Consider the following 27,847-nt stretch of genomic DNA (forward strand, 5'->3'; position numbering starts at 1 on the left):
AATATGTTACGGCTTGGTAACTAGTTTTTCAATCACACAAATAATGTTTAATGTTAAACCACTTCAGAAACATAAGAAAAGTATCCATTCCAGAGTTCACACAGATTCCGTTTCTCATCTTTGATTATACCTATTTGCCTCATATATAAATATGCATACATAACTGAAAAAGCATTCATTGTGAAAAGATTATTTTGTGAAACAAATGAAAGCCTGTCTCATGCAAGCTGCAGTGATTTTTATATATTATCTTGGTAAGTAAACGACATTTATTTTTACTATGAATTGTACTGTATAATATAGAAAATATTTCCTCCCTTGAATAAATTTATAATATCAGATGTGTTTTGTGGATATTATAGTAATTTCAATGATTGAGATCTTCAGTCAGTTGAAGCTATACCATCATGGAAAACTTAGAAGTACTGTATATTGACAACGTTGGATGCCAGCTAAGTGGTGTAGTGGTTAAATGCGAAACCAGTAGGTAATGAGTTCGTATATCGCAAGGGAGGGAAGTCGTGATTGAGCATTGCTGGAGTCACACAATTTAACGAAACGGACGTCCAGTGCTTTCAGTTCTTCCATGATAGTCTAGCTTCAACTGACTCATTTTCTTAAACATTGAAATCTATAATAATTTATTCACACTATAATCATTAATGATCACATGCTTATATAATATATAACCTATAACTAAGGCGATAACGTGATGACGTTTGAAATGAACAGTATTGGGTAAAAATTCCACAAAAAACATCAACTCTATTTGACAAGTATCAAAATAGGACAAAACGCGCGTCAAACTAGATTCCATCGCTAACCACTATTTATCTTCGCTTGTATTAGGCAATGATTTGATTAAAAACTATGTATATTGACATGATGTGAATTACATATGAACATGTGAAGTGAAATCAAATGAAAGAATTTAACAGTATAGGGTTGTGGAGGTTATTAAGTTTTTGATTGAGATCATGTTAAACCATCATTGAAAACCTGGATGCACTAAACGAACGATTCGTCCTGTTGTGGGACTCCACAGCATTGCTCATTGAAGATCCCACTTGCGGGATTCAAACCCAGGGCCTTCAGTTTCTCAAACAAACGCTTTACCTCTAGACCACTGAGCCGTCATCCCACAATGTTCATGTGAAATTTATTCAAAAGCTGAACTTACAATTCTATAAACCAGTAATATTCTTGGATATTAGGTTTGATTTAAGTTAAGAACCATAATCACTATAAATATTTATTATACATGTGTTATTTTCAGTAATTAGGATGTTGAACTGATGGAGGCCTTCACTTTAAGATGACAGTTAGAAAGAAGTCTTCCCAATCATTCTTTATAACTCACTTATAATGAATCTGTTATAATGCTCAATCTTCTTTGTACACACAAATGGGACGTTAATTTGCCTTAGACAAATCTCTACACCAAATTGCTTCTATTATTCAAAAGGACTTCAACACAACTCAAATCAAGAACACATGACTAACCTGACTAGGATGTAACTATATTTCTACAACAAAATCCGACAGCAATTTGACACAATCCAACAGGAAGTATCAGTCAGTAATAATAAGGCTAGGAGAATATGTAACTCATCTGACCCTCATCAGACTATCTACAAACATGAATCATAATAAAGCAACATGACTACTAATTGTAACTATTTATTGAAATAACGACCACGATGAGTGAGTGGCAACTGCATTGGTCAAATATCTTAAGATTGTCTACAACTTAACCGGAAAACTATAGATATCAGAACTTCCTTTGCTCCGCACTAACTTTACTTGCTCTTCTTTCTATTTATATCAATAATGTTATGTTGTAAAACAAATATCAATTTATTTCTTAATTTAAAGGTGTACAATATCTGGTGACAGCAGATAATGCAAGTGAAGTGCTCGATGGTGAGATAATGAGTAATCTGTGAATTTTTTGTAACTGCATTTGCATAACTAATGAAATATTAGTTATTCAATGATATTTGAACATACTCGAGTAGCACTTTTACAACATTGGAAAGTTGAAATGTATTTGTTAGTTGAATGACAATACAAAAAGAAGGATACAATTAGACGAGTTTTAGAATAGAACTCTACTATCTAACAACTTTCAAACTATTAAGCTAACAAAGACCAACCGATCCATAATGTCAGTGAATATTCTTTAAATTCTTTTCATAGTTTATTCGTAGAGAGCAAGCTCGCAACTATTCATCGACGTTTTGACATAGAAAACATTAAGGAAACGAATAGGCTGACAAGTAAATGTATTAAACATTGACCAGGAAAGCTTAAGAAGCAGTGAATGTTGCTAACTTACTCACTTACATACTCTAGGTACCCTCAGTTTGTGTCCGAACCGCGTCTACACCTTCTTCCTGATTTCTTCCTTGGTTCGGATCTGGTTTGTTCGCCCCCACAGTAATTTGTTGCTGTTAGTTTTTGACAGACAGATCTGAATCGTTTGTGTTAGCAACTGTTAATAAAAATTTGTATCCTCTCGATGATGTGTGTCGTATTTCTCTAAGTTTCTGCCCAAACAGCTGAACTGTTTTGACATTTCTATTCAAAATTCAGACTTTCGTGTTGATTGACAGTTGTTTTGAGTTCCAGATGTTCTTCTGTTGTAGATATGCTGCTCTTGCTTTGCTGATTCGTGCTTTCGCATCTGCATCAGATCAACAGCGTTTATCAATGACGCTGCCCAGATAAGTCAAGGTTCTTGCATCCTCAAGAGCTTCTTTGTTAAGTGTCATTCGATTAGTGTATGCTGTGTTGTATCAAAAATCCAGTTTTTCTCTTTGTGTATGTTGAGACCTACTGCTGCTGTTGCTGCTACACTGGTCGTATTCTCCTGCATTTGTTGTTGCATTTACGATAGAAGAACAAACCAATCTGTGAAGACTATATCGTACAGCCGTATTCCAGCTGTCCACTATAACTCGTGCTTCCCTCTCAGATGTCGATATCTTCATAATTCAGTTGATCACCAGTAGAAAGAGAAAGAGTAAAAGTAATCAATCTTGCCTGATACCGGTCTTTACTGCAAACGAGTCTGTAAGAAGTCCTCCGTGCACAATTTTGCAGTTCAGTTCATCATAAGCATCCTCTATGATGTTGACTATGTTCTCGGGCACGTCGTATATCCCGAAGAAGCCTCCATAATGTTGTCCTATCCATGCTGTCGATTGCTTCCTCGTTGTCAAACAAAGAATATATATACATGCTTCATACTTTGGTTACCTATCACTTTACCTACTAGTCTTTCTAGAGTATCAAATAATCACTCTCTAGTTTCACCTAAGTAACAAAACCAAAAGACATTTATTAAATTCTCGCAGTTGTTTGTTATAGTAATTAAATGTACATATACGTGTGAAGATAAACCTTTTAATTGAAAAAATGTCTATTTCATAAACCATAGATGTATACTTCAAACTAAAAGTGTACACTGAAAGTATCTATGACCTTCAACAAGAAAAACGTAAGTAATTCGAAAAGTGTGGATAAATCGTATTGAGAGGGAATGATTTAAATTAACATTTCAGTATGCATACATAAGCTACTAACATAAGATCAACGCATTTTCTTTATATTAGTTGAAATCATGAGTCAATTAAAGGTAAAACATCATGGGAAACCAGAAAGCACTGGTTCGGCATTTCTTTCTATTGTAAATCTCCTCAGCACAGTGCATTGTAGTTTCAATTGACTCATGATCTCAATTATTAAAATTACTATAATATCCACAAATAGCCCCTTCTGATATATTTTTTGTTAATAAGTTTACGCAGAGCAACTACTTCCATACGAGTTTCAAGGTGTTGAAAAACCATTCCGAGATGGTGAGTGAAATATCCTATTACTTATTAAATATGTTGCAGCTTACTACGTAACTGATGATTCATTATAGTTTATTTCATCCTTTTTAATAATTTTTCCAGAAACAACTGAAGTTCTGTTATTGATCGAGATCATGAACCGATTGATTTTAGACCACCATTGAAAACCTGGAAGCACTGAACGGCCGTTTCATCCAATTGATTGAGGTTACACATTAACACCGTTAGATGCCTACTCAGTGTTCCAGAGTTCAGGCGTCCGCACGCGAGACCGACGACCATACGTTCAAGACCTGCAAGCAAAATCAGGGATGCGCAATAAAGAGAAGTCTCACAATAATAGGAAAAGGGCTTCCAGTGCTTCCAGGTACACAATGGTGGTTTAACATCAATCGATTAATGATTTCAATCAAAAACATAATAATATCTGCAACCCCATACTGATAACATTATGCTCTTGGATAATATAAATAGTGTACTGATGATCTATATCACTTAACTCAGTGTTTAATATTTAGTCATGATCATATATTTGAGCGATGAAAAAGGGTTTCTTTTCAGATTTCACACCTTCATTCAACATGATAACGATTAAATACAACTGCAAATTCATATGCCAGAAAACTAACTTCAATTTATATCTGTTGGTGACATATATCATTAACGTTACCCATACATGTTTTAACTGTGATTCCAAATCTTCTAGTCACCTGTAAGTAAAACTATCCACTGATCAGACGAATTAGATGTTTACAGATAAGCTTCTGTCTTCACATTTCACTGATTTTCTTGTACCGTTTTTGCATTTAATAGAAGTAATGAGGCTAGAAAAATTGTATGCAGCCAAATGGATTTTAGATCTGCTCAAAAGTAGGTTGATGTGTATATTTATTTATTTATTGCAAATATGTTGTAAAAGATACCTAATAATAGTTGTCTAACAACGTCGGTGAAATAAATCTTATCAGAGACAATCAATGAAACCATTGAAATTGTGTCCTGAGTATGGAAGTGACCCCATATTGAATGACTATGACAGTTCATGATGAAACACGGAACTCTTATGATGTCACGATAGCGATATTCAGTCTAACAACCACAGAAGCAGCTATTAAAAGTGAATGGAATATCAGGTCAAGTTTTGAAACTGCGAATGATATTTGGTTAACAGTGTAGATGAGAACATACAATCAGGCATTGTCTGCAATGAGTGAAGCTGATTGGACACAGTGTGGATAAGAGAAGACAAACTACAGTCTGAATTGTTCAAAATGGATAACATCAGGCATGATGATGTGTCATGAGGCAATATGTTTTGCGACAATTGCACAAAACTGGTGTGCAATTTGCAGATGTATGTGTTTTCCAAGTATTGGCTAGAGATGTATCCATATTACCACACAAACACATACACAAAGCTACCTGAGATATGCTTCAAATCATTACAATGAACAAGATCTATGACAATCGCATGAATAAATAGATCAGCAGGTTGTTTGAAAGGAGGTGCATTACTTCTTAAACTGATGGATATCTGAAGCTCAAAGTAACTGTCAATTCTAGTCAAAGTCAAAATTTTCACTATACATTTTAAACGAAGACAGTAAAACTTGCAAATTATGACAATCAATATCAGTAACTTAGTGTTATTTATAAAGTTTTTAAGACATATGTTCTTATATTTTGACGGGATAGTTTAACCAATAGTCGACTGTCTCTGTGAACAAGCCAGCATGGAAATATATGTAAAGACGATGAATAGTAATAAGCATTAACTGTAAAGAAGGTACCAAGACGGTGTTGATTAAACATCACTGGTCAGTGGCCTATGCTTCTATTGAGTTTATCGTTTTACGTAAGTAATTTAGGAACGTTCTGGTTTCGCCACAGTTCTTTGGCTCTATGGAGGCTTAATAGTGGGAAGTGAGTAACAAAATACAACCACATCCCATTAGCAAATATCATGCATAATGTAATGTTAACGTTTGGACAAACAGTTTGTAAATGCATTATTAGTGCAACAGAATGATGGAGTAATATGTTTCTAAAGAACAACACCACATTAGTTTCTAAGATTCATACTCGAGTGATTTTTACTAAATACAGATATCACTCCCAATGATGCTAATTTACTGCAGACGTACTCAGGTAAGTCAATTCATTTTGTATGTATTTCACGTTTATAACTGATAAATAACTGTGGCAAATTGGATTTCATTTTGAAAAATTCAGTCACTCATATTTACTCAGTTGGAGTTTACCAACGATGTTACTCAATAGATAATTTCGAGATAAGTAGAACGAAGCAAATTTTAACGTTGTTGTATTCACTGTGGTAGATGTGTGCCTATTTTATGAGGCTTTATCATTGCAAATTATGCTGTGGAATATCGGAGATCGGTGTTGCTTTCACACGATTCCACATTCAACACTATTTTATGATTACACTTGGATTAACTCCGTTTGTAGCTATTCTAGGGTCACTACTAGTCCAAAGGGCGTGTAAAAGAGGAAGGTTGGACATGAGGTCAGCAACTCCATCTCGTTGAAAATCATCTTGCTCAAAAATCATTAACCAGGGTAAAACGATTAGACCATTTAAAATCCGCCCTCCGAATGAAAGTAGAAGTATGATTCCTCATGATGAAATGCGCGATTCATCGGAAGTCACACAACCGATTCTTCTTCTAATAATCAGATCAACAATTATTATTGAACCACTGAACGTCCGGACAATGTGTCATACTGGGAGGATCAGTCAAACAGCTATGGAAACAACAAGTGAAATTCGTTTGACTTATACTGGACAGGACATATTAGATTCGGGGAGATGTTTCTGAACTGTATTCACAAAGAAGGAAATGCCCCTTGTAGACAAGCATTTCCTCTCATGTTGTTCAAAGAAGCACAAAAATCAAGTAAAGGAAAGGAATCTCATTGATCAATGATCATAAAAAACATCTTCAAAAACGATGAGTGAGGGTAATCCAATGAATGTTATCCAATGTTATCCACCCACCAATGATAGCAATGACGATGAAAAAGATCAGTTCTATGATAGGCTGCAATCGATCATAGTAAAGTGCTCAAGAGATGACCCGATGGTGAACCTAAACATCAAAAGACGTAATGGAACAACGTGCGCTCAGCAAACTGGCTATAGGTAGCACAATGTTCCTACATAAACCCATAAGCAAAACTTCATGGGTCTCACCGGATCACATTACACATCGCATTTTTTCGCATTTATGGATTATTCCGGTGTTTATTATACTTCATTGAAAGAGTAAAAAAAGATGAACATTTCATTAACATAATAGTCTGTGTTACCATTCTTTTATCAGAAAATTATGAACGACTATCTGATATAAAGACGAATTCAGGACTTGATGACTATTGTAGGTTTAAAAAACACCTTGTTATGTTATCATTTGACGGTTACTATACATGATGTGCATAAGTTCTATATGAAACCTGTCACAGTAACTTGTCACTGTTCTAAGATCTAAGCATATCACATCAGTAAATTGATATCTATATAAGCTGTTCAGTAGCTTTTATAATGAGGATGTATTGAACACAAGCTTTCATATATTACTACCAGTGAAGTAACTACTTCGATAAATTCGGTGTTCATCTTGTTGTGCTAATGAGTAAGGTGTGACAATTTTGGTCGATGCACATATGTGACTGATCGTATGTTGTACCTGACTGACTGACAAAATCTTAATGGAATGAATTGGAGTTGGCTTATATATAATTCGTGATAATAAGAGTAATACATTCGATAAATTTTTTTCTTTTTTCAATCATCTATTGTAGTCGATAGTTTAATAGAATCTGTAATAGAGAAGAAGTGGAATGCAAGATTAGACTTTGATCTAGCAACCAGTAGGTTTTAGATAAAAACTTTTTAATATCACATAATCAGTAATGAAATTCACTTGACCAATAAAGAAACTATATCAATCCATTAAATCTATGAATGAGTATACTTACTACACATGTAATATAATTATATATATATTCCACTGAATATTAATGCTGATCTACAAGAAAATAGTTTGTATTAGCCTTACTTCGTAATCCTCATTCGGTGAACTTTTCAAACATGATATATGATTTCAGATTGTTCAATAGAATTTCATGCACTGATCATTGAAAATCCTCGATGCTTTCACCTACAAAATGACCAACAATGTCTTCTATGACATCAAGTTCACAATAGAACAGGAGTCAAACAAAACACTGTCATTTTTGATGCATTAACAATCATAACCGACACAGGGAAGACAGCAAACTTCATACATCAAAGATCAGTTCATGTACGAAAGATTCAAGGTTTTTATAGAGTTTGAGATGTCCTTGTGTTTCTGAAACGTTTTGGAGAGCTCATGAACAAACTAGCAGCATAGATAATCATTCAATCACAAGTGCGTATATGACCTGTCAAATTATTGATGTTTTGCTTGAATTTTGCATAAACGTCTAATAGATGCTCATTAGATAAGATGATTCTCAATGTTTTCAGAGCCTTTCTTTTTGGCTTTCTACGAAGAGTTTTGTGAATCTGCCTCAAGAAAATACCTCAGTGCAAATAACATTTTGAATGGGTTCAACTGTTAAAATTATAAATTCATGAGGAATCAAAGTCTATACATACTACTTTCAAATTCACATTGACTGCTATTGTTTTTTGTTTCATGCAGACATATACTTGAACATGAAAATTTCATCCAAAAGCTCGTCTTTGACAGAAAATAACGGTGAGTACTTGATATCCATATTGAGAATGAAGTTTTATCAATCAATATTTAAGTAAGAATTTGTGAAAGTCAATTCCAGCCAATAGCTGTTGAAGCTTACTTCAATACTGTGTGAAATCATCTAGTAAATTCACTTGTTGATGTTTACTTGTATATTCCCATTGTTATTCAGGACTGCAGTTGATTGGTTTTTTATTTGTTTATGTGCATACTGTGCGTAAAGCCTTAATTTACAACCTTCATAAGCAACGATGGATAGTGGCAAATAGTGGAATACGGTTCGACGTGCGTTTCGTCCTATTTGAGACTCATCTGTTGAGTGTACCTGTATTTATTTAATAACCTTATCAGAAATCTTGAAGTATTTGTGAAAACGCCTACTACTACTACTACTACTACTACTACTACTACTACTACTACTACTACTACTACTACTACTACTACTACTACTACTACTACTACTACTACTACTACTACTACTACTACTACTACTACTACTACTACTAAGCACATAATATCGAAAACTGCATTACTGACTAACCGTTGAAGCCCTCGGTTGAATAGTCATTTTGTGCGAAGAAATTGGCAATTGTATAAACTAAAATACATCTTGTAAGTGTAAAAGATGATTGCAAACCATAAGCTGTGACTCAATGTTGTGGATCAATTAAAGTTAGACATTACCACCGTTGGATATCAGCTCAATAATCTAGAGTTTAAGTGTTCTCGCGCGAGACTGATAGGTGTTGGTTTCAAATCCCACGGTGTGAGATCGTGGATGTGTGCAAAACAAAACACAAATCACTTATGTATTGAAATGTAAATCATCATGATGAAAACATTAGATTATTTGCATTAATAACTGGATTTCATTTTTATTCTACTAAAGGGAAATCACTTGATGAAAGAAAATCAACTCTGGGAGAAACTGAAAATCAATATAAAGAGTCTAAATGTATGTTTATTAGAGTTTCAAATAAGCAAACCTGTAACATAAAAGACTATTGATTTGTAATCTTGTTTGTATAGTGAATTCTGTAAGCTGAGATATACGATTGCTTATTAAGTGATCTCATTCTTGATGGTAAATGGTACTATAATGTAAGTGGCTATAAGAGTTACTGGATCATTATCCTAATAATGTGAGTATTCCATAGACTGTTATTAGATCATTCTCAAATTCAACACAGAGAACACCAACCCAATCACATTTGATGGCGAAACTTTGGAAGAAGTGAAATCCTTCACGTACTTGGGTAGTATCATCAATGAACAAGGAAGATCTGATTCAGACGTGAATGCGAGGATTGGTAAAATAATAACAGCATCCCTATGGTTAAAGAACATATAGAAATCAAAACAACCATCAACCAATATCAAAGACAGAATATTCAATACGAATGTCAAGAAATTCCTACTTAACGGAGCTGAAACGTTGAGGACCACTACAACCATCATCAATAACATACATTAGAACATGATAATTGTTTGGTGAATATAAGTATGTGCTGGATAGCACTATTAATATGTTATGTAATAGTCATGGGGAGAAATATCTCATGATGGAGACAGTTATATTAGTATTACTAGTGGTAAAAATCAAACAAGGCCTTTAAATAATGCAGTATTCTGTGTGATGATTTTTATAATTGTCTTATCTTGATCTTCTTTTTTCAATATAAGTACGTGTTATCAGCACAAATAAGGAATTGATTGAGACAAACCTTGCCTTTAGCAATTTCTGCGGTGAGTTTCACGGCCAGTTTTATATATATCTTTTTCAGTGAATACATTAATTTCCAACAATGTAGCGAATTAACATGAAATTATATTTCCTAGTCAGCGGTTTACTTTTTTAAACGACAAGGTCTCACGACCATTGCATCTCGTGGGGAAGCATAGGCAGCCCATCAGCACTCAATACACAACTCTGTACTGGACAATCATTTTCAGGTGTTGTTCATCCTTCTCATATATGCTTCTATTTTCCAACCAAATGTTATAATTAGCCTTCTTCTTTTCCGTTTCTCTTCACCACTCCAAGTTAGAGCTTGACTTGTGATGCAGTTTGATGATTGCCGTAGTGCATGTTCTATCCACTTCCAACGAAGTTTCGTAAACAAGACACCAACCAGAATAAACAAGTTAACACATCAAACTCGGTGAACATAGATATAGATTGCTATTTTTATAAAATCAAACCGTCCATTATCGTCACTTAAATATTTTTCTCTAAGTGATTCGATTACTGACAACGTTTACTTTAACATCGATCAAGCAAATAATTAAACCGAATACAAAGATCAATCCAACTAACCCAATATATTATGATATAATGCTATTGTATCTTAAGGCCCTGTGCCCTATGAATATATTAAGTAACGATGTCGTCAATTATAGAACATTGATTTATCGACTAGATTAGTGATGCGTAAAACCCGTACGAGAAGTCTAGAGTCATTACCGGTCCTACTTCCTGCCTAGCCCTTCCTGTTAAGTCCACAATATGAATCCTCTAATTCAAATATACTGTGTTTATATGCAAACCAAACAGACCACATCATATGATAAAACACAACATACACAATTGTGCCAAGATCTAAACAAAAGTGATTGTGAATGTTGGAGATTATAATTAATAGAGTGAGCATAACTCAAGAATGAAAAATCGTATCATAATAGTCTATGGGTCAAAATGAACAGGCGTAAGTTAGTAAGTAGATAATTGTTCTTCCAGAATTCCAAGTCATTCTAACCGCCTTATGACAGCCAATAATTTTTGTAAATATATGTCATATAAGGGAATGAAAATTTAGCATAACTGACTTCAATATCGATCTTTCATTTATATTTACTGATAATGCGTCGTTTTCTTTGATGTAAAATAGATGCAGTTAAAAAAGATTTACCGAAATTGCACCCACACCGTGAGATTAATGTGGCATATTAATTGATTTCTGATACATATTCATGAGAACGTATTGCACAATTTAATAACCGAATAATTCCCTATTTTAATGCACATTCAATCAAATTATCATTCTCTTGATTCTCGTTTTTTAATAGTATGTCATCTAGTAACTATAATATTGAGGGAACTGATGTTCCGTTAAGAATTCGATCCCGTGTCCCTCATCTCCACGGTCAGACACGTTACCACTGAACTATCCGACCCGGATAGGAAACCACTTTATAGTATGATGTAAAATATATGCTGTGTGCTTTGTGTGCAGAAATCTTTGCTAGTACTTTTAGTGCTATTGAATTCTGACCACAATCCTCAAAGCTGATTGTGAGATAACTGGGAAAACAGACTTTCAACATGTAACACTAAAAGTACCTCAATAATGGTGGACGTAGTAACATTGATTCGAAATTTAACTCATCGAATATCACGGCTCGGCTTTGCAAGCATTTTCACTTTCTTGTAACTTATCCATTTTATTCATATTAAGTGTATTGTTCTATCTCCAGTCTAAATGTGTTCTCCATTATATATCGATGATTAGTCTGTTAGAACCTTGTTTGGTTGGATCGTATTTCAACAACTGGCGGAGGTTCACACTTTATAAATCAATTCCATGATTTAAAATGGGTGATATTTTCAGATACTAGTATTTACTCACGACTGTTACTCCCAATGGAGCACAGGCCGTCGACCAGCATTCTTCAACCCACACTGTCCGCAGCCTTCCTCTTCTCTTCTATTCAGTGGTTGTTCATTCTTCTCATGTCTGTCTCGGTTTCTCGATGTAATGTGCTCCTTGGTCTTCCGCTTGTCCTTTGACCTTGAGGATTCCATGTGAGGGTTGACCTTGTGACGTAGTTGGGTGCTTTCCTCAATGTATGCCCAATCCACTTCCATCGCTTCTTTCTAATTTCGTCCAGATACGAGTATTTGAACCAAAACAAATCCTTTATCTAGACACATGAAATCCGATGTTTTAGTAAGATTTGTTTTTCACTTAAGTGAACTCTGATAGCAATTTAATGTTTATTGTCAACATATCACACACAATCTGAGCATAATCACATTTTTGACGGAGTTTTGTACTTTGAGCTGGTTGGAGCTGTCTTCGACCTGAAGTTTGTGCTGATGATGTCGCTTAGAAGAACGATGAAAGCTCCATGAACATACCATCCAGCTCAGAGAACTAAGCTCCATCAAAATCATCTACCTGAGCTACAAATCTTTTCCACCATCTCATAATCACGTTTTTCTCTTCATTCATTGAATCATCAATGTGAAATAACCATCTTTCATCAATTTTATTTCAGTCGAAGAAATGCAGAAAAACATTAGTGAGATGACAGAACACCTAGATAACTACACGCGTTAGTTATTATTTCAACGAATTTATTTACTTTTAAATAATACTGTAGTGTAATAATTGAATTCATGAGTGAATTGAAGCCAGACCACAATAGAAAACTTGGAAGCACTTGAAGGCTGCTTCGTCCTAGTATGGGACTCCTCAGCAGTGCCTATCCACGACCCCGCCTCGCGAGGTTTTAACGCACAATATGTCACTTGAAATAATTATCTTGTATATGGTAGAAGAAAATAACACATATAATGTAATAATAAACTATCAAGTCGCACCTTGGTATTGATACATATCGTGTGGGTTTCCAAAATATATTTAATTGATCTAATCGTTTATATATGTAGTAAGATTAGTTTAATCTGAATTGATGATAACTATTCAACATATTACATACGAGAATAATTAGTATCCATTTTACATCATCATCATTTTAGGGGATATAAGGGCAGTTGTAGCTAAAGCCAAAAACACATCAGGTATGTTGATAATTAAGCAAATAACTTCATACAATTACATACGTTAAATAAACTATTTTGTGTTTGAATAATAATGTCAAACTTATCACACATAGTGTTACCAGTTATTCTTTGTTTATTAGATCCAATCCAACGACATAATTTGGAACGTGAAGTTGATGATCTTTGGCTGATTATCAGTGATTATAAAAGTGAATAGTAATTTTACTAGATGATCCACTATTACATTACTGGAAGCATTGAACAGCCGTTTTGTCTTAGTATTGGATTCCTGTGTGTAAGATCATGTATCCGCACAACTGACGACTCACATACTAGGACGAAACGACCGTTCAGTGTTTTCAGGTTTTAAACGATAGTCTCAAAGTATTGATATCAATTGAAACTAAACAAACAACATAACCTTAACAAATTCATTTTGTACACTTTTCGCACTTCCGAAAATATCACATTAGACCGAATATATAAGTCTGAGAAAAATTTAGATGAAGCTATTAATGACGTACTTTTTGGTAAGTATTAATAACTGAATTGTGAAGTAAATAATTTTATCATTGGCGAGACAATAATTTATGGACGAACCAATCACGTATAAGATAACAGGTGTCGGATTTTAGCGCAAAGTTTAATCATCCATTTGGCTAAATGAAATTTAGGCATTATAGCTGATTTCGATGATAGAAATCTACCTAAAATTTGTGCTGGTGATGTCGTTTAGTGGAATGATGAATGCTCTACAACCATGCCATCCAGCTCATAGAACAAAACTTCATCATAACAATCCACCTAGTCTACAAATCATCATCTCACAGTAGCTGATAACGGTTCATAACAAAAACGCGAAATCTAATTCCTAGCCATAATCGTAAACTGTGAATCGTAATTCTTATAATTCAAACTGCTTTATAACCCTCGTTTAGCTCTAGTAGATAGATGAACACTTTGAAAAAGTTGTCTATAAATCACAGTTTTACTGAGTAATATAACTAGCACCTCAATTAACCATGTTTTACTTTGATTATATTTTATAGCAAATCCAGAAGTGATAGCTGAACAAGACAAAAAGCGTAATGTCACTATTAGAAACGAGGATGCTACATGTACGTTTTGTGCAAATAACACCAATGAAATGTGTTTTTCGTTTGAAGTCGATAGTTTATGTAGTAGCCAATTATCTGAATGTTACTTACTTAATTATGCCGACCAATAAGGTGTCCCACACGGTTTATCAATGTATTATTTTCTTCGGTCTTCCCCTCCTCCTTTGGCCTAATTTTCCGTATGTAGCAATTTAATTTTCAACGAGATAATGAAATCAGTATGTGATTCTAAGATGTTTTAGTAAAATAGTTTTATCAGATTATAAGCAAAGATGGATATTGGCTACAAGTGGAATCCAGTTTGACGCGCGTTTCATCCTATCTGGTATACAAAATCACGTTTACAAATTCTCCACCAAACATTCATACTTATAGTAACTTGGGAAATTATTATATGCTTCTCTATTTTATTTATTCTTAAAAGCAAAGTGAAATGTTTACACAAGAATATCCCTTTGAACGTCAGATCACCAACTTTTTTATTTCTCTTATGGGTTAGTTAACTTACAGTTGCGATCTGTCTAATAATGAAATGTCTTGCAATTGAACGCTTGATTCGGTTCCTACGTTCATCTAGTAACCTCCAGGCTAGATCTTTACAACAACGTGGACAGTTGAGGACAGGGGCGAAATATGGAAGAAGACGCTTTACTTCAAAGGCCAGTTTATGTATAGAAAATCGAGATCTTTTATGGTATTTCAGATGGCCTTCCAGAAAATTATGGAAGGTCACTCAAATATAGTTGCTGTATAGGTATTCATTTTATCAAAAACTCGGCGTGTGACTTACCACATTCTAAATGTTTCTGGTAAACCTTCAGTTGAATGCCTATTGGATACGATGCTCCTCTCTGTTTTCAGAGCAGTGTTCCGCTTTTCCTGGATCTCTTCAACAAGTACTGTACACTGTTAATTTCGATAAAATTTAGTTCATTTTCATCATGATTTACAGATGATCATCTTAAAACATTGACAAATATGGAAGTTCAAAGAATAGATGTCCTTGAATGTAAGTGACTTTTATTGTTTGATAATAATCGACTAACTTATTAAGTACTTTCATTAGAAGAAAGAATAAAAATCTACGAAAGTATAATGCAGGAAGAAAGTAAGTACTCTCTTTAGGGGTTTTGTTACGTAATGTAGAAATAAACTTGTAATTGTATGATAATATTGTCTTATTTACAAACCATTTTGAATAATTCTGATTTTTCTTCAGTAAACTCAATTTAAAGGCCTAAAAATGTGAGTAATCACCTTAGAAGATGTTTTCCGATTTTCACTCGCGCGTTTCATCCTATTTAATATTCATCAGTGGGATGTATCTGGATCTTATAGTGTGGTACTGGGTTCGAGTCCCAGAGTGAACATCAACTCTGAGATACAGGTACATCCGGCTGACATTTCTGAAATAGGACGAAACGTGATTCAAACTGCATTCCACTGCTAGCCATTATGCAACTTCGCTTATATTATTGGATGCTGTATTGGCTTTGTTATAGTATGCAATATTACCTATGAGTATTTATCACGCATATAAACTAATCAAGGTAGTAAATGGATTGATTAAAATGCATTAAGTTACTTGATTGATTGAATAAATGTCTTAGGGAATGCACCAACTTAAATCAGATGACAACCTTTTCACTTAATAAACTATCAAATCATATCTTACAATTACAAATGATTGTAGAGCGAAAATGTCAAGACTCCTTAACAATTCTTCCTTAAAATGTGAGACAATGAATGTTCTGTTGCAATCGTCAATCATTCAACTATCACTAGCTTAGACCCTGCTGTCGGTATGTATTGGTGCATATCGTCAAACCATATTAGCATATAGAGATGAAAGTAACAAAATACATTGAGATAGAATGTTAGCGATGATAGTCATGAAAATTACACGTCCTTAATATTGTTTGAAATGGTAGATTTAAAGCGTTTGCATGGAGGATTACTGAGGTTCGATATCTAGTGGAAGATAGAGTGGACGATTCTGAGCCATGTCAACACCTTGACAACTCCAAACAGTGATTGTTATTAACGCATTGGTTTAAATCATATGTGCTGCACCTACTGATGAGTTCGGAACAACAATCTGTGACTTCATAGACTAATGCTAACACCTGATTAGGCTGTCTGTTGGACTAGGAGCAGCCAGTTGAAGCAAGTGGTGAATAGGCACAGGTGACACATGTTCCAAACAATCTAATCGATCACAACTTATAGCTTCCGTTACTCAGTCTCCTGTGCAGCTTCTTCACTCGGCTTTGTCGACATTTACTAGGTCAACCAGTGCATCATTTGTGCGAATATCAACTCATGATAAGTGAGGTGATGGAATCGTCACTCATAAGGGAATATTTATAGATAAAATAAATAAAAACGATGAATGTTGTCCATCTCTGATGGATATCACATGACAATTCTGGTAAACCTGACTACAATCTCCGACACAAGCAAACATTCACCATAAAAAGATTACTCGCAAGATTTGTTTGCTGCTATGGTCTGCATTTTAACAAAAAAATTAACACGAAAGCTTTTGATCAATACGGACGAATGATTTCTCGGAGTCAAGAAATAGGACTCTTGTTGTATGCCATTAAGTTTGCTTGTATTTAAAAACCTGAAGAGTGTGCATTTAGTTGATACATTCACATTCAAGTCTAAAACCCGTCCAAGCTTCCAAGAATTCCTCATCAACATCAAAATTTTGTCATCATACGGACACAGAGGCTTGTATTTTCGTTACTATACTAGTTAAACCGATTCTTCTGTGTTAATTATGAGAGGATGTTAAATCCGTCATGTAAAGTGTTACGGTCAGCTATCAAAGCAAGTCAGATAAGATGACGTCCGACTATCAAACTTCAACCAGTGGCTATATTAGCTTACTTTTAAAACTGTATCACTACCGTGAAAGATATCCAAGTTTAATAGAGACGAGTTTTCTGCACTCCTCCAGATAGTTTGTCCATCAGTCCGAGTGCTAGTAACAGTTTATTCATCTTCCAAGATTACCTGGAGTCTCTGTCACTCTTTATCACTCTCTGGACCTCTCACGATAAGGTTTCTGGTATCTATCAACTCGGTAGATCACACAAAAATCATTTGATCTAAACTGGATTTCTGATTAACTTTTATTGTAGGTGTCACTGATATATTTATAGTTGGTTAGAGGTGTTTACAAACATCTATATCATTAGCTGTTTCTCAATGAAGCTTAAATTGTTCTCCCTTGAATGAACTACTAAATTACTTTGCCTATAATACTCGTTGTTGTAGACAAATAATTGTCGATTGCGTTGTTTGAATTTATTTGTTGAAGATGGTTCTGAATAACATAAAAGGTTACCTGTTTACACATGGATTCAAGTGTAATGTGCGTTGTTGATACGTTTGTTGTTTTTTAATAGGAAACCAGAAGAATGAACGAAACTTCAACCAAACAAAATATTGTTCTCAAACTGTTTTAATAAAAATTCTGTCAACTTTTTCATTAACTGAAAAACCGAAAAACAGTATCAATGTTCATTTTATTCCAGTGTCTTTTCGCTAAAATAACGTTGTGCATTGCATTGACAGATTTTGCGACAGTTCAAATTATTGGCAAAGATGGACAATGGCTAGCTGTGAAATCCTGTTTAAAGAGCGTTTCATACTATTTGGGACACATCAGTTTGATGTACCTGCATCTCAGGATTGATTTTTACCCTGCGATTTGATCACAGAATCGTTCGCTTCAATCGTCATCGCGTTATCTACTAAGCTGCTGAGTTCTGACGGCTACTTGCTTGTGCAATAGATTTCTATTCATCAGTTTTATTCTGAAGTATTACAATCGCTTATAATTGTGTTGTGTAAAGCGATAATCAATAAATTACTTCCTAATTATAATAAATTATCGAACAAAACAATTAATTTAGCCGGATCTGTTTTGAGATGGTAACTCACCGAAGACAATGATGGACGGTGGCGCAATTACGTGAATTGACCGACGTTAGACATTAACACCGTTGTGTACCGGCTCAGTGGTTTGTAGGTTAAGCGCTCGCGCGCCACACCGAAGGTCATGAGTTCAAATCTCACAAGGCGGGATCGTGGATGCGCACTGCTGAGGAGGCCCATGCTAGAACGAGACAGCTGCCCAGTACTTCAGGGTTTTCCGTGGTTATCTAGATCTAATAGACTCATGAATTCAACTATTAGATAATAATTTAGTACGTACTTTACTATGAGAACTTTCGTGGTCTACCATTACACCATTAACTGGAGTAATGATTGGAAAATCAGGATATATTTTCAGCTATCACTGTCTTATTTCAATATACGATAAAGTTATGTTACTATCGAAAATTCTTGGTGACCACCATGGGTTGTGTAACGCTTTGATGCAAGCATACATGAGTAAAACTCCTGAATGAATGTGCTTATACTCCCTTCATGAAGTGTTTACCTTTAATAATCTTACAGAACAAACGTATGGACTAGTGACTGAGGAACGCAAAATTTAAGTTGACCGAATTTTGACACATACATCGATGGATACCGGATCAATTGTCTGTAGGTTAGGCGTTGACGCTTGATGTGGAAGTTGCTACGTAGTATCCTCTTTACTGGAGTTGTGTATGCCGAAGAGTCCTTTACTGCGAAGAAGAAACAGCTGAGCAGACCTCACTAGTTTACAGTGGTCCTTAGATCAAGATCGGTGTGTAGTTTAAGCTATGAAACTGAGCTGTAGTACCTTACAATTATATATATATATATATATATATATATATATATATATATATATATATATATATATATATATATATATATATATATAATGATCCAAGCAAACAAATGATCTAAGATTAATCATTTTACACATAATAATTTCAATCCAACTGTATTATGGTATTATTCATTCGGAAATTGATAATCCACTGTCCTATCTCCCATTGATGTCTAGTGGATAAATATCAAGTACTGAGAAGTTTGTATGTCTTATATTGTTGAAACTCATCACAAATAAGCATTTTGTAGTTAAATTCATGAGTCATTTGAAGCTAGATCCCCATGTAAACCTAGAACTACTCTACGTCTGTTTCGTTCCTTAGAGGTTACACGTTTTAGGCGAGGCTGGTAGGTCTCGGGTTCAAATATGGATGCACACTAATGGAGAGACTCACAATTAGACGAAACAGCCATCCAATGCTTCTAGGTTTTCATAGTGGCCTAGGTAAAATTGATTCATGAATTCAACTACAACATAACTAATATCTCCACAAAACACCTTTCGGATAATAAGCATTTTGCAGAAGTCTAATTTAGTGGTTAATTTGAATGTGGCCAAAGGTTTGTCTTACCTTGATTGAATAGTCGACCTTTGAGTACTTAAACCGTAAGACTCATCTACTAATTAGATACGAATTATATTACAGTCATAACCCTATAAGGAAATCAATCGATTGTAGTGACTCACTTTTATCACGAGAACACGATTGGTTTATTGAAAACAATTATTATTATAACCAATTGTACCGGTGACTGTTTTAATGTGCTTTTGTTTAACTGTGCTAAAAGCATCCATTATTCACACACTTTGATTGTGACTTCGCGCGAATTCGGTTACGTTCTGTAACCAAGCTTGTATACTGACAAGATCTCGGTATCCTTTCGATACCACGAGATCACCAGCAAATATATCTCGACTTGGTTCATTAACTGCCTTCTGATATTTGGCGTCCGCGGGATTTTATGGAGTCATTTGGCACGAGTTTTTGGTAGCGGTATTCATAGTCCATCTTGACTCCACACCACGCTACACGATCAATAAAATGTGTTAGGATAATCTGATTAGTGATGGGTTTGTTTCCTTGCCACCATAAGAAGTTATAAAATGATGCTATTTAAGGTAACATTTATACTGTTAAAATGTTTTTATTATTTTCAAAGCCTTAGAATAAAACCAGAGAGAGTCGGACCCTAATTTCACTGAAGTACAAGTGATCTATGAAACTAGTAGCATTAAATAAATCCATTAAATCAATAGCTCTATCAGTCTTCGATGTTTATAGATGACCTTATCAGTTATAAAAGACTCACCTAGCTGAAGGTACTTGGTCATGTATCCACACCAGATCAAGTGTGGGAACGTTGTGCTCAACTTCTTGCACAACCTCCAACCAGTTGAGATCAGTCACTTCTCGGTATATTAATAACCTATCAAATGTATCTTCTAATCTCCTAGCTTTTGATTTTTGATTTCACTGGTTGGACACGATTTAATTATAGGTGTTACTCGTTAAAATGGTGTCAAACTAGATATGCCTCTTGCATTTTCAAACTTCTAATCAAAAGATGAATGTTTTATAATATCAGCATATCATTTTCCGAGGGAAAAAACCTACTTTGTTAGTTATTTATGATGACTTTCCTAATTATCACATGAACAAGTTACAGTCCAGACTTAAATCTTGTGAGCAGTTATCGCGCAATCCCGACATCGGGCGTCGCACAGCAAACATGATCACTGTCATAGATTTGCGAACTATTCAACATACCAATTTAATTAATTCTGAACAAAAAATTAAAATTCGAAAAAGGGAGTGGATTAAATTCAGTGGTTAAATAATTTGCATATTCTTCAAGTTAAAATAAACACTGAAGTCCCTCCGGGGGCTACTGCCGGTCCCAAGCCAGGATAAAGGAGGAGGATTGGGCATGGGGTTAGCGACCCCATCCCGTAGAAAACTAACTCGCTAAAAAATCGCTAACCAGAAAAAATTATTCAAACCTTTTAAACTCTGCCCCGGGAGTCAGAAGTTCTTCATTTAGAAGAACTATGACGCCTCATGATGAAAGTCGAATTCCTCCGGAAGTTACGAGGCCGATGCCCCTTCTGACAACCAGAGCGACCATTTGTTTAGGTACATAGAATGTTCGTACAATGTGGGACACCGGGAGAGCCCTCCAAATTGCTGCAGAAATGAGGAGATACAATCTAGAGGTGCTTGGGATCAGTGAAACACATGAGACGCAAGTTGGACTACAATGACTAACTTCAGGAGAGCTTCTGTTGTACTCCGGCCATGAAGAAGAAAATGCCCCACATACACAAGGAGTTGCATTGATGCTGTCCAAACGAGCATAAAATGCACTTATAAGATGGGAATCTCATGCACCAAGGATCATCAAAGCCTCCTTCAAAACAAAGAAAGAGGGCATTTCAATGAACATCATCCAATGCTATGCGCCTACCAACGATTACAATGAAGACGCTAAAGATCAATTCTACAATAGGCTGCAGTCAATCGCCGAGAAGTGCCCAACAAAGGACCTGACCATTCTGATGGGAGATTTCAATGCCAAGGTTGGAACGGACAACACTGGATATGAAAACATCATGGGACGACACGGACTGGGAGAAAGAAACGAAAATGGTGAGAGATTTGCAAACATATGTGCCTTCAATAAACTGATCTTAGACGAAACTGTATTCCCACATAAACGAATTCACAAGGCCACATGAACTTCACCGGATCACACTACGCAGAACCAAGTCGACCATATCTGCATCAACAAAATGTTCAGGAGGACGATGGAGGACGTGCAAACCAAGAGAGAAGCTGATATAGCCTCAGAGCAGCACTCGCTGGTCGCCAAGATGAAATTGAAAGTCAAGAAGCACTGGACAATGGGGCGGACAATATCACAAAAGTACAATACGGCCTTTCTTCAGAATACTGACAAACTCAACAAATTCAAGATAGTCCTCAGCAATAATTTTCAGGCCTTTCATGATCTACTCAATGGAGAAGGAACTACTATGGAGAGCAACTGGAAGGGGACCATAGAGGCAATCACTTCAACATGTCATGAGGTCCTGGGCCTCAAGAAGCACCACCACAAGGAATGGATCACTGTTGATACACTGGATAAGATTCAAGAAAGGAGGAACAAGAAGGCAGCAATCAATACCAGTCGAACAAGAGCAGAAAAAGCCAAGACACAAGCTGAATACACAGAAGTAAATAAACAAGTGAAGAAGAGCATCAGAACCGACAAACGTAAATATGTGGAAGATCTAGCAGAGACGGCAGAAAATGCTGGAAGAGAAGGAAACATGAGACAAGTGTATGACATAACAAAGAAACTCTTTGGAAATCGCCGCAAACCAGAACGACCAGAGAAAAGCAAGAGAGGCAAGGTAATCACCAACATTGAGGAACAAAAAAACAGATGGATAGAACACTTCAAAGAACTCTTGAATCGACCAGCCCCACCGAACCCACGCAATATCGAAGCAGCACCCACGGACTTAAAAATCAATGTTGGCTCACAAACGATTGAAGAAATCAGCATGGCCATCATCCAAATAAAGAATGGCAAAGAAGCAGGACAAGACAACATACCAGCAGAGACAGACAAAGCAGACATAGCGGCAACTGCAAGGATATTCCAAATTCAATTTAATAAGATTTGGGAAAAAGTACAAAAGACAGGAAAGAAGGACGTCACATCAAAATACCGAAGAAAGGCGATATCAGAAATCGTGTTAAATACAGGGGCAGCATTCATCTCTCAAAAATGATTGATCACTGGGTGGTAATCAATGTCATGTTTGTCTAGTCCTTATTAGTGCAGATCGAATGCTATGTTGCAATGAGGCCACCAGTCTAGGTGACTCGACACTGCGGGCACTATGTATTGAGATTTTAGATGGTGGTTGGAGGTAGTCAACAGGAAACCCTGGACCCGGGTTTCGTGCTACTTGGCACTCGTCAGCAAGGTGTACCTGTAATCTTGAAGGAACTGGTGCTCGCTGGCGGATTCGATCTCGTGTCACTCAGCTTCACAGTCAGAGACGTTACCACTGAGCTATCCGAGCCGTGACTGCTCTTGTTTAGATTCTTATGTACCTCTTAAAACGTACAGTTTTATTAAAACTTACGAATTTTATATGCCAGGTAAATGTCGTAATAAACTAAAACGCCTACGGAATTTTTATTTTAAGTCAAACGACTTCACAGCAGTTGCACAAATAACACTAATTTTTATTCAAATTAGGGAGGAGCATAGGTTAAACGCCATTAGTGAGGAGCTATTAGCATTTAATACTAACTCGAAAGTACAAAACTTAACTCTCCTTCTCAATAAACGCGCTAAAGCAACTCGAAATGTTGATATACCGTGCATCCAACATAATAGCATTTTTGTATACGACTCTAAAACCATGACCGAGCTTTACAGTAGTATTTTTGCGAATAATGTAGAAATCATAAATGGCTCAGCTTCAAGAGTTATGTGCGTGGCTAGCAACTCAGTAAAATCTATCTCCTTCACATGCATGAAAATTAATAAGGCTATAAATACCCTTAGGATTTCGAGAGGTTATGGAGTAGACGGGATTTCATCCTTTCTCTACAAATATGGTGGTCCAGATATTCCACTTCTTCTTCTAAAGCTGTTTACTCTCTCTATGGAAACCGGTTCTTACCTTTACTGTTGGAAAACCGCGAGCATCATACCACGTTACAAATCCGGAGATGAGACTGAAATGAATAATTACCGGACGACAAATATTACTTCAGTTATTTCTAGGATTATGGAAAAAATTAGAAGTGATGAACTGTCCAACTATATGCTCGCTGGAAAATTTATCAATGATACTCAACATGGATTTCTTAAAATTCGATCATACATGACATATGATTTTGACTTCTTTAATCTAATCTGTTCTCTACGTAGCCAAGGATATCTAGTCTTAGTGCTATATCTGGACATTTCTAAAGCCTTTGACATGGTTAGACACCAACGTCTTGTAGGTAAACTCGCATCCTATGGGGTTCAAAATCCTTTGCTTGCTTGGTTTGATTCCTTTATCTGAAATCGACATCAAATAGCTAAAATTAACTCTTCATTGTCTAACGCTGTTCCTGTTAGAAGTGGTGTAATACAAAGTAGTGTCTTAGGTCCTTTGCTCTTTTTAGTGTTTATCAATGATATTTGTGAAAGTTTTTGTGTCGGTGAGCCCCTTCTATATGCAGATGATCTTAAAGTAGTATATTCATTTTCTCCACATGAGCTGAAAAGTATGCAAAATTGCATCAGCATGGAGCTTAACAAGGTGGCACAGTGGTGCTTAAAATGGCAACTGGTGCTTAATACGGCTAAATGTGAATGGATATACTTCGGCGATACATCACTTAATCTAGAGCTTACCATAAATGAAGAAGTGTTATCTAAGTTACATACAGTAGTAGACTTAGGACTTAGATACTCCCAAGACTTATCGTTTACAGAACAGATATTAAAACAAACCTCTAAGTCTCAACGTCTGATAGGTTACATCACTTGAAACATTTACAACAATTAATCACGTATTCTGATGTACAGAGTTTGTGCTCGACTTCTTCTAAAATATTGCACGTTTATTCTTAGTAGTGCGCGCATAAAGGATAAATTAAAGCTGGAATCAGTACAGAGACGATTTACACTTCGTATTCTTGGAGCTGATTGTACCTTAACTTATAGTTCTAGATGTAATAAACTTGGGCTAGACCCTTTATGGAGGAGGAGAATGAAATTAAATTTTATCTTTTTCTTCAAGCTACTTCATAAACTATCGTTTACATCCAATCACGCGATTCAATATGCAGAAACATCTCATGATGACATCCATAATTCCTTGGTACTAGTGAAACAAACTCATTCTAAATAATCTCTTTATATGAATTACTTCACCTGTTAATTTTGTAGACTCTGGAATAACCTACCACAATCTATCACTCCCATTATTTGTTCGCTGCATCGATGCATACTGCTCCTCTGAAAATGCATTGAATGGTCTAGCACCTGCAAGTGTATCTCATTCCACGGAATGCATACGCATACGCATATCCGTCTAGCACCCAGCACCAAATGGTTAAGTTGAGCGGTTTCACTGCCAAATTAAAAGTGCTCTACGAGCACATGAAAACGGCAACTGACACGAAACCTTACCGCTCGTTCTTTATGAGATGAGAACGAGCTTAAACGCAGATATCCAATGTTCCGCCGCTGTACTTGTATACGGCACGACATTGCGTCTGCTCGGAGAATTCTTCACACCACAGAGCAGACCTAATTTCGGTAAATCAGACTACGTCCATAGACTGTCTGCACTTATGCGAACGCTGTCTCCGGTGTCAACACCGTAGAACGGTTCTTCTAGAGGTATCCGAAAGAGAAATTGGGCTGACGTTTTGTGAGTAATTTTTGTGTTAGCACTGTACTTGTTGAAACCTTGCTGCCAGAGACAGAAATCCGTGCAATAAGGAAAGGTGTGCATTTTTAGGGTCGACATTTTCTAACCACACTCCTCCTTGTGTGAAGGCAGCATTGCTGTTATGCTGGTGGTCTGAAGGAAACACATTACTGCCATCATTTCCCTGTATAATTAGCGGTAGTACTTCGCCTTCGGAAACTGGGTTCGCTGCTTTTAGTCATACCGTTCTTCAACCGACCTGTCTGGCAGTGTAGGACCTTGAGCAATGATTGTTCTAGCCAGGATAGCTGAACTGGTTCATCACGATAAGAAAACCCGATCACCATGTCAAGGAAACAGCAACGGTATAATTCATGCCTTTGAAAATCTGCGTCTAGACCATTGTAACGAATAAAAGTTCATTATACAAAGGTGGATATTAGATTAGTAAACATAGTGATAATAAGTTATTCGGTATTTCAGTAATCAGCTTTATGTAATTCCATGAATATTTCAGCAAATAATAATAATTTATTCTGAAAATAATAATTACAAATTTACGCCAGTTTACAGGCATGATCAATTTGATATAAGTAAAAACGTTAGATATGCAGAACAAACATGTAATAAAAGAAAGTTTTAAGTATACTAGTTCAGTAGTTGTTTAAGTAGTACATGTATTACAGTGATCCAATGCATCAGCCGGGAATTTTTAATATTTCATAAATGGACAGCCTGTTGATTTATTAACGGAGTAATTAAAGTCAATTCGTGTGCCAAATCGAATTAATGATAATTATCTACAACTAGAGAAATTAAAACGAAAACACAGAGCACGGAACAGCAAAGCAGTAATTAACAAAATATGTGAATCAGGTCTACCTCAATGCGTGTGTCATGTGACACAGTGATATACTGTTTATGTTATTCAAATTAGTTGAACTTGCTAGGGACGGTGTTAACATATTGACAGCAAATGGGTGGTTTTACTTAGGGATTCACTAATAAAGATGGCTAAACATTTAAAGTTCCTAAAATATAACTTGTGGAATGAGATACACTTGCAGGTGCTAGACCATTCAATGCATTTTCAGAGGAGCAGTATGCATCGATGCAGCGAACAAATAATGGGAGTGATAGATTGTGGTAGGTTATTCCAGAGTCTACAAAATTAACAGGTGAAGTAATTCATATAAAGAGATTATTTAGAATGAGTTTGTTTCACTAGTACCAAGGAATTATGGATGTCATCATGAGATGTTTCTGCATATTGAATCGCGTGATTGGATGTAAACGATAGTTTATGAAGTAGCTTGAAGAAAAAGATAAAATTTAATTTCATTCTCCTCCTCCATAAAGGGTCTAGCCCAAGTTTATTACATCTAGAACTATAAGTTAAGGTACAATCAGCTCCAAGAATACGAAGTGTAAATCGTCTCTGTACTGATTCCAGCTTTAATTTATCCTTTATGCGCGCACTACTAAGAATAAACGTGCAATATTTTAGAAGAAGTCGAGCACAAACTCTGTACATCAGAATACGTGATTAATTGTTGTAAATGTTTCAAGTGATGTAACCTATCAGACGTTGAGACTTAGAGGTTTGTTTTAATATCTGTTCTGTAAACGATAAGTCTTGGGAGTATCTAAGTCCTAAGTCTACTACTGTATGTAACTTAGATAACACTTCTTCATTTATGGTAAGCTCTAGATTAAGTGATGTATCGCCGAAGTATATCCATTCACATTTAGCCGTATTAAGCACCAGTTGCCATTTTAAGCACCACTGTGCCACCTTGTTAAGCTCCATGCTGATGCAATTTTGCATACTTTTCAGCTCATGTGGAGAAAATGAATATACTACTTTAAGATCATCTGCATATAGAAGGGGCTCACCGACACAAAAACTTTCACAAATATCATTGATAAACACTAAAAAGAGCAAAGGACCTAAGACACTACTTTGTATTACACCACTTCTAACAGGAACAGCGTTAGACAATGAAGAGTTAATTTTAGCTATTTGATGTCGATTTCAGATAAAGGAATCAAACCAAGCAAGCAAAGGATTTTGAACCCCA

General features: G+C 35.7%; 1 protein-coding gene across 1 annotated transcript; it reads left to right on the forward strand.

Moving 5' to 3' along the window:
- Positions 1–205: 205 nt before the first annotated feature.
- MS3_00010013 (uncharacterized protein) lies at positions 206–15,763 on the forward strand (the record flags this gene model as incomplete). Its single annotated transcript, XM_051218343.1, has 20 exons — positions 206–254; positions 1,876–1,923; positions 3,443–3,502; positions 3,804–3,863; positions 4,674–4,730; positions 5,967–6,008; positions 7,205–7,258; positions 7,683–7,751; positions 8,570–8,626; positions 9,516–9,581; positions 10,310–10,372; positions 11,515–11,553; positions 12,905–12,961; positions 13,389–13,430; positions 13,553–13,621; positions 13,886–13,942; positions 14,462–14,530; positions 15,483–15,539; positions 15,585–15,638; positions 15,750–15,763. 20 exons carry the CDS (start codon positions 206–208, stop codon positions 15,761–15,763), a joined length of 1,083 nt encoding a protein of 360 aa, XP_051072930.1.
- Positions 15,764–27,847: the final 12,084 nt, after the last annotated feature.

The sequence above is a fragment of the Schistosoma haematobium genome, chromosome 1 (genome assembly GCF_000699445.3).
Source record: "Schistosoma haematobium chromosome 1, whole genome shotgun sequence".
NCBI lineage: Eukaryota > Metazoa > Platyhelminthes > Trematoda > Strigeidida > Schistosomatidae > Schistosoma > Schistosoma haematobium.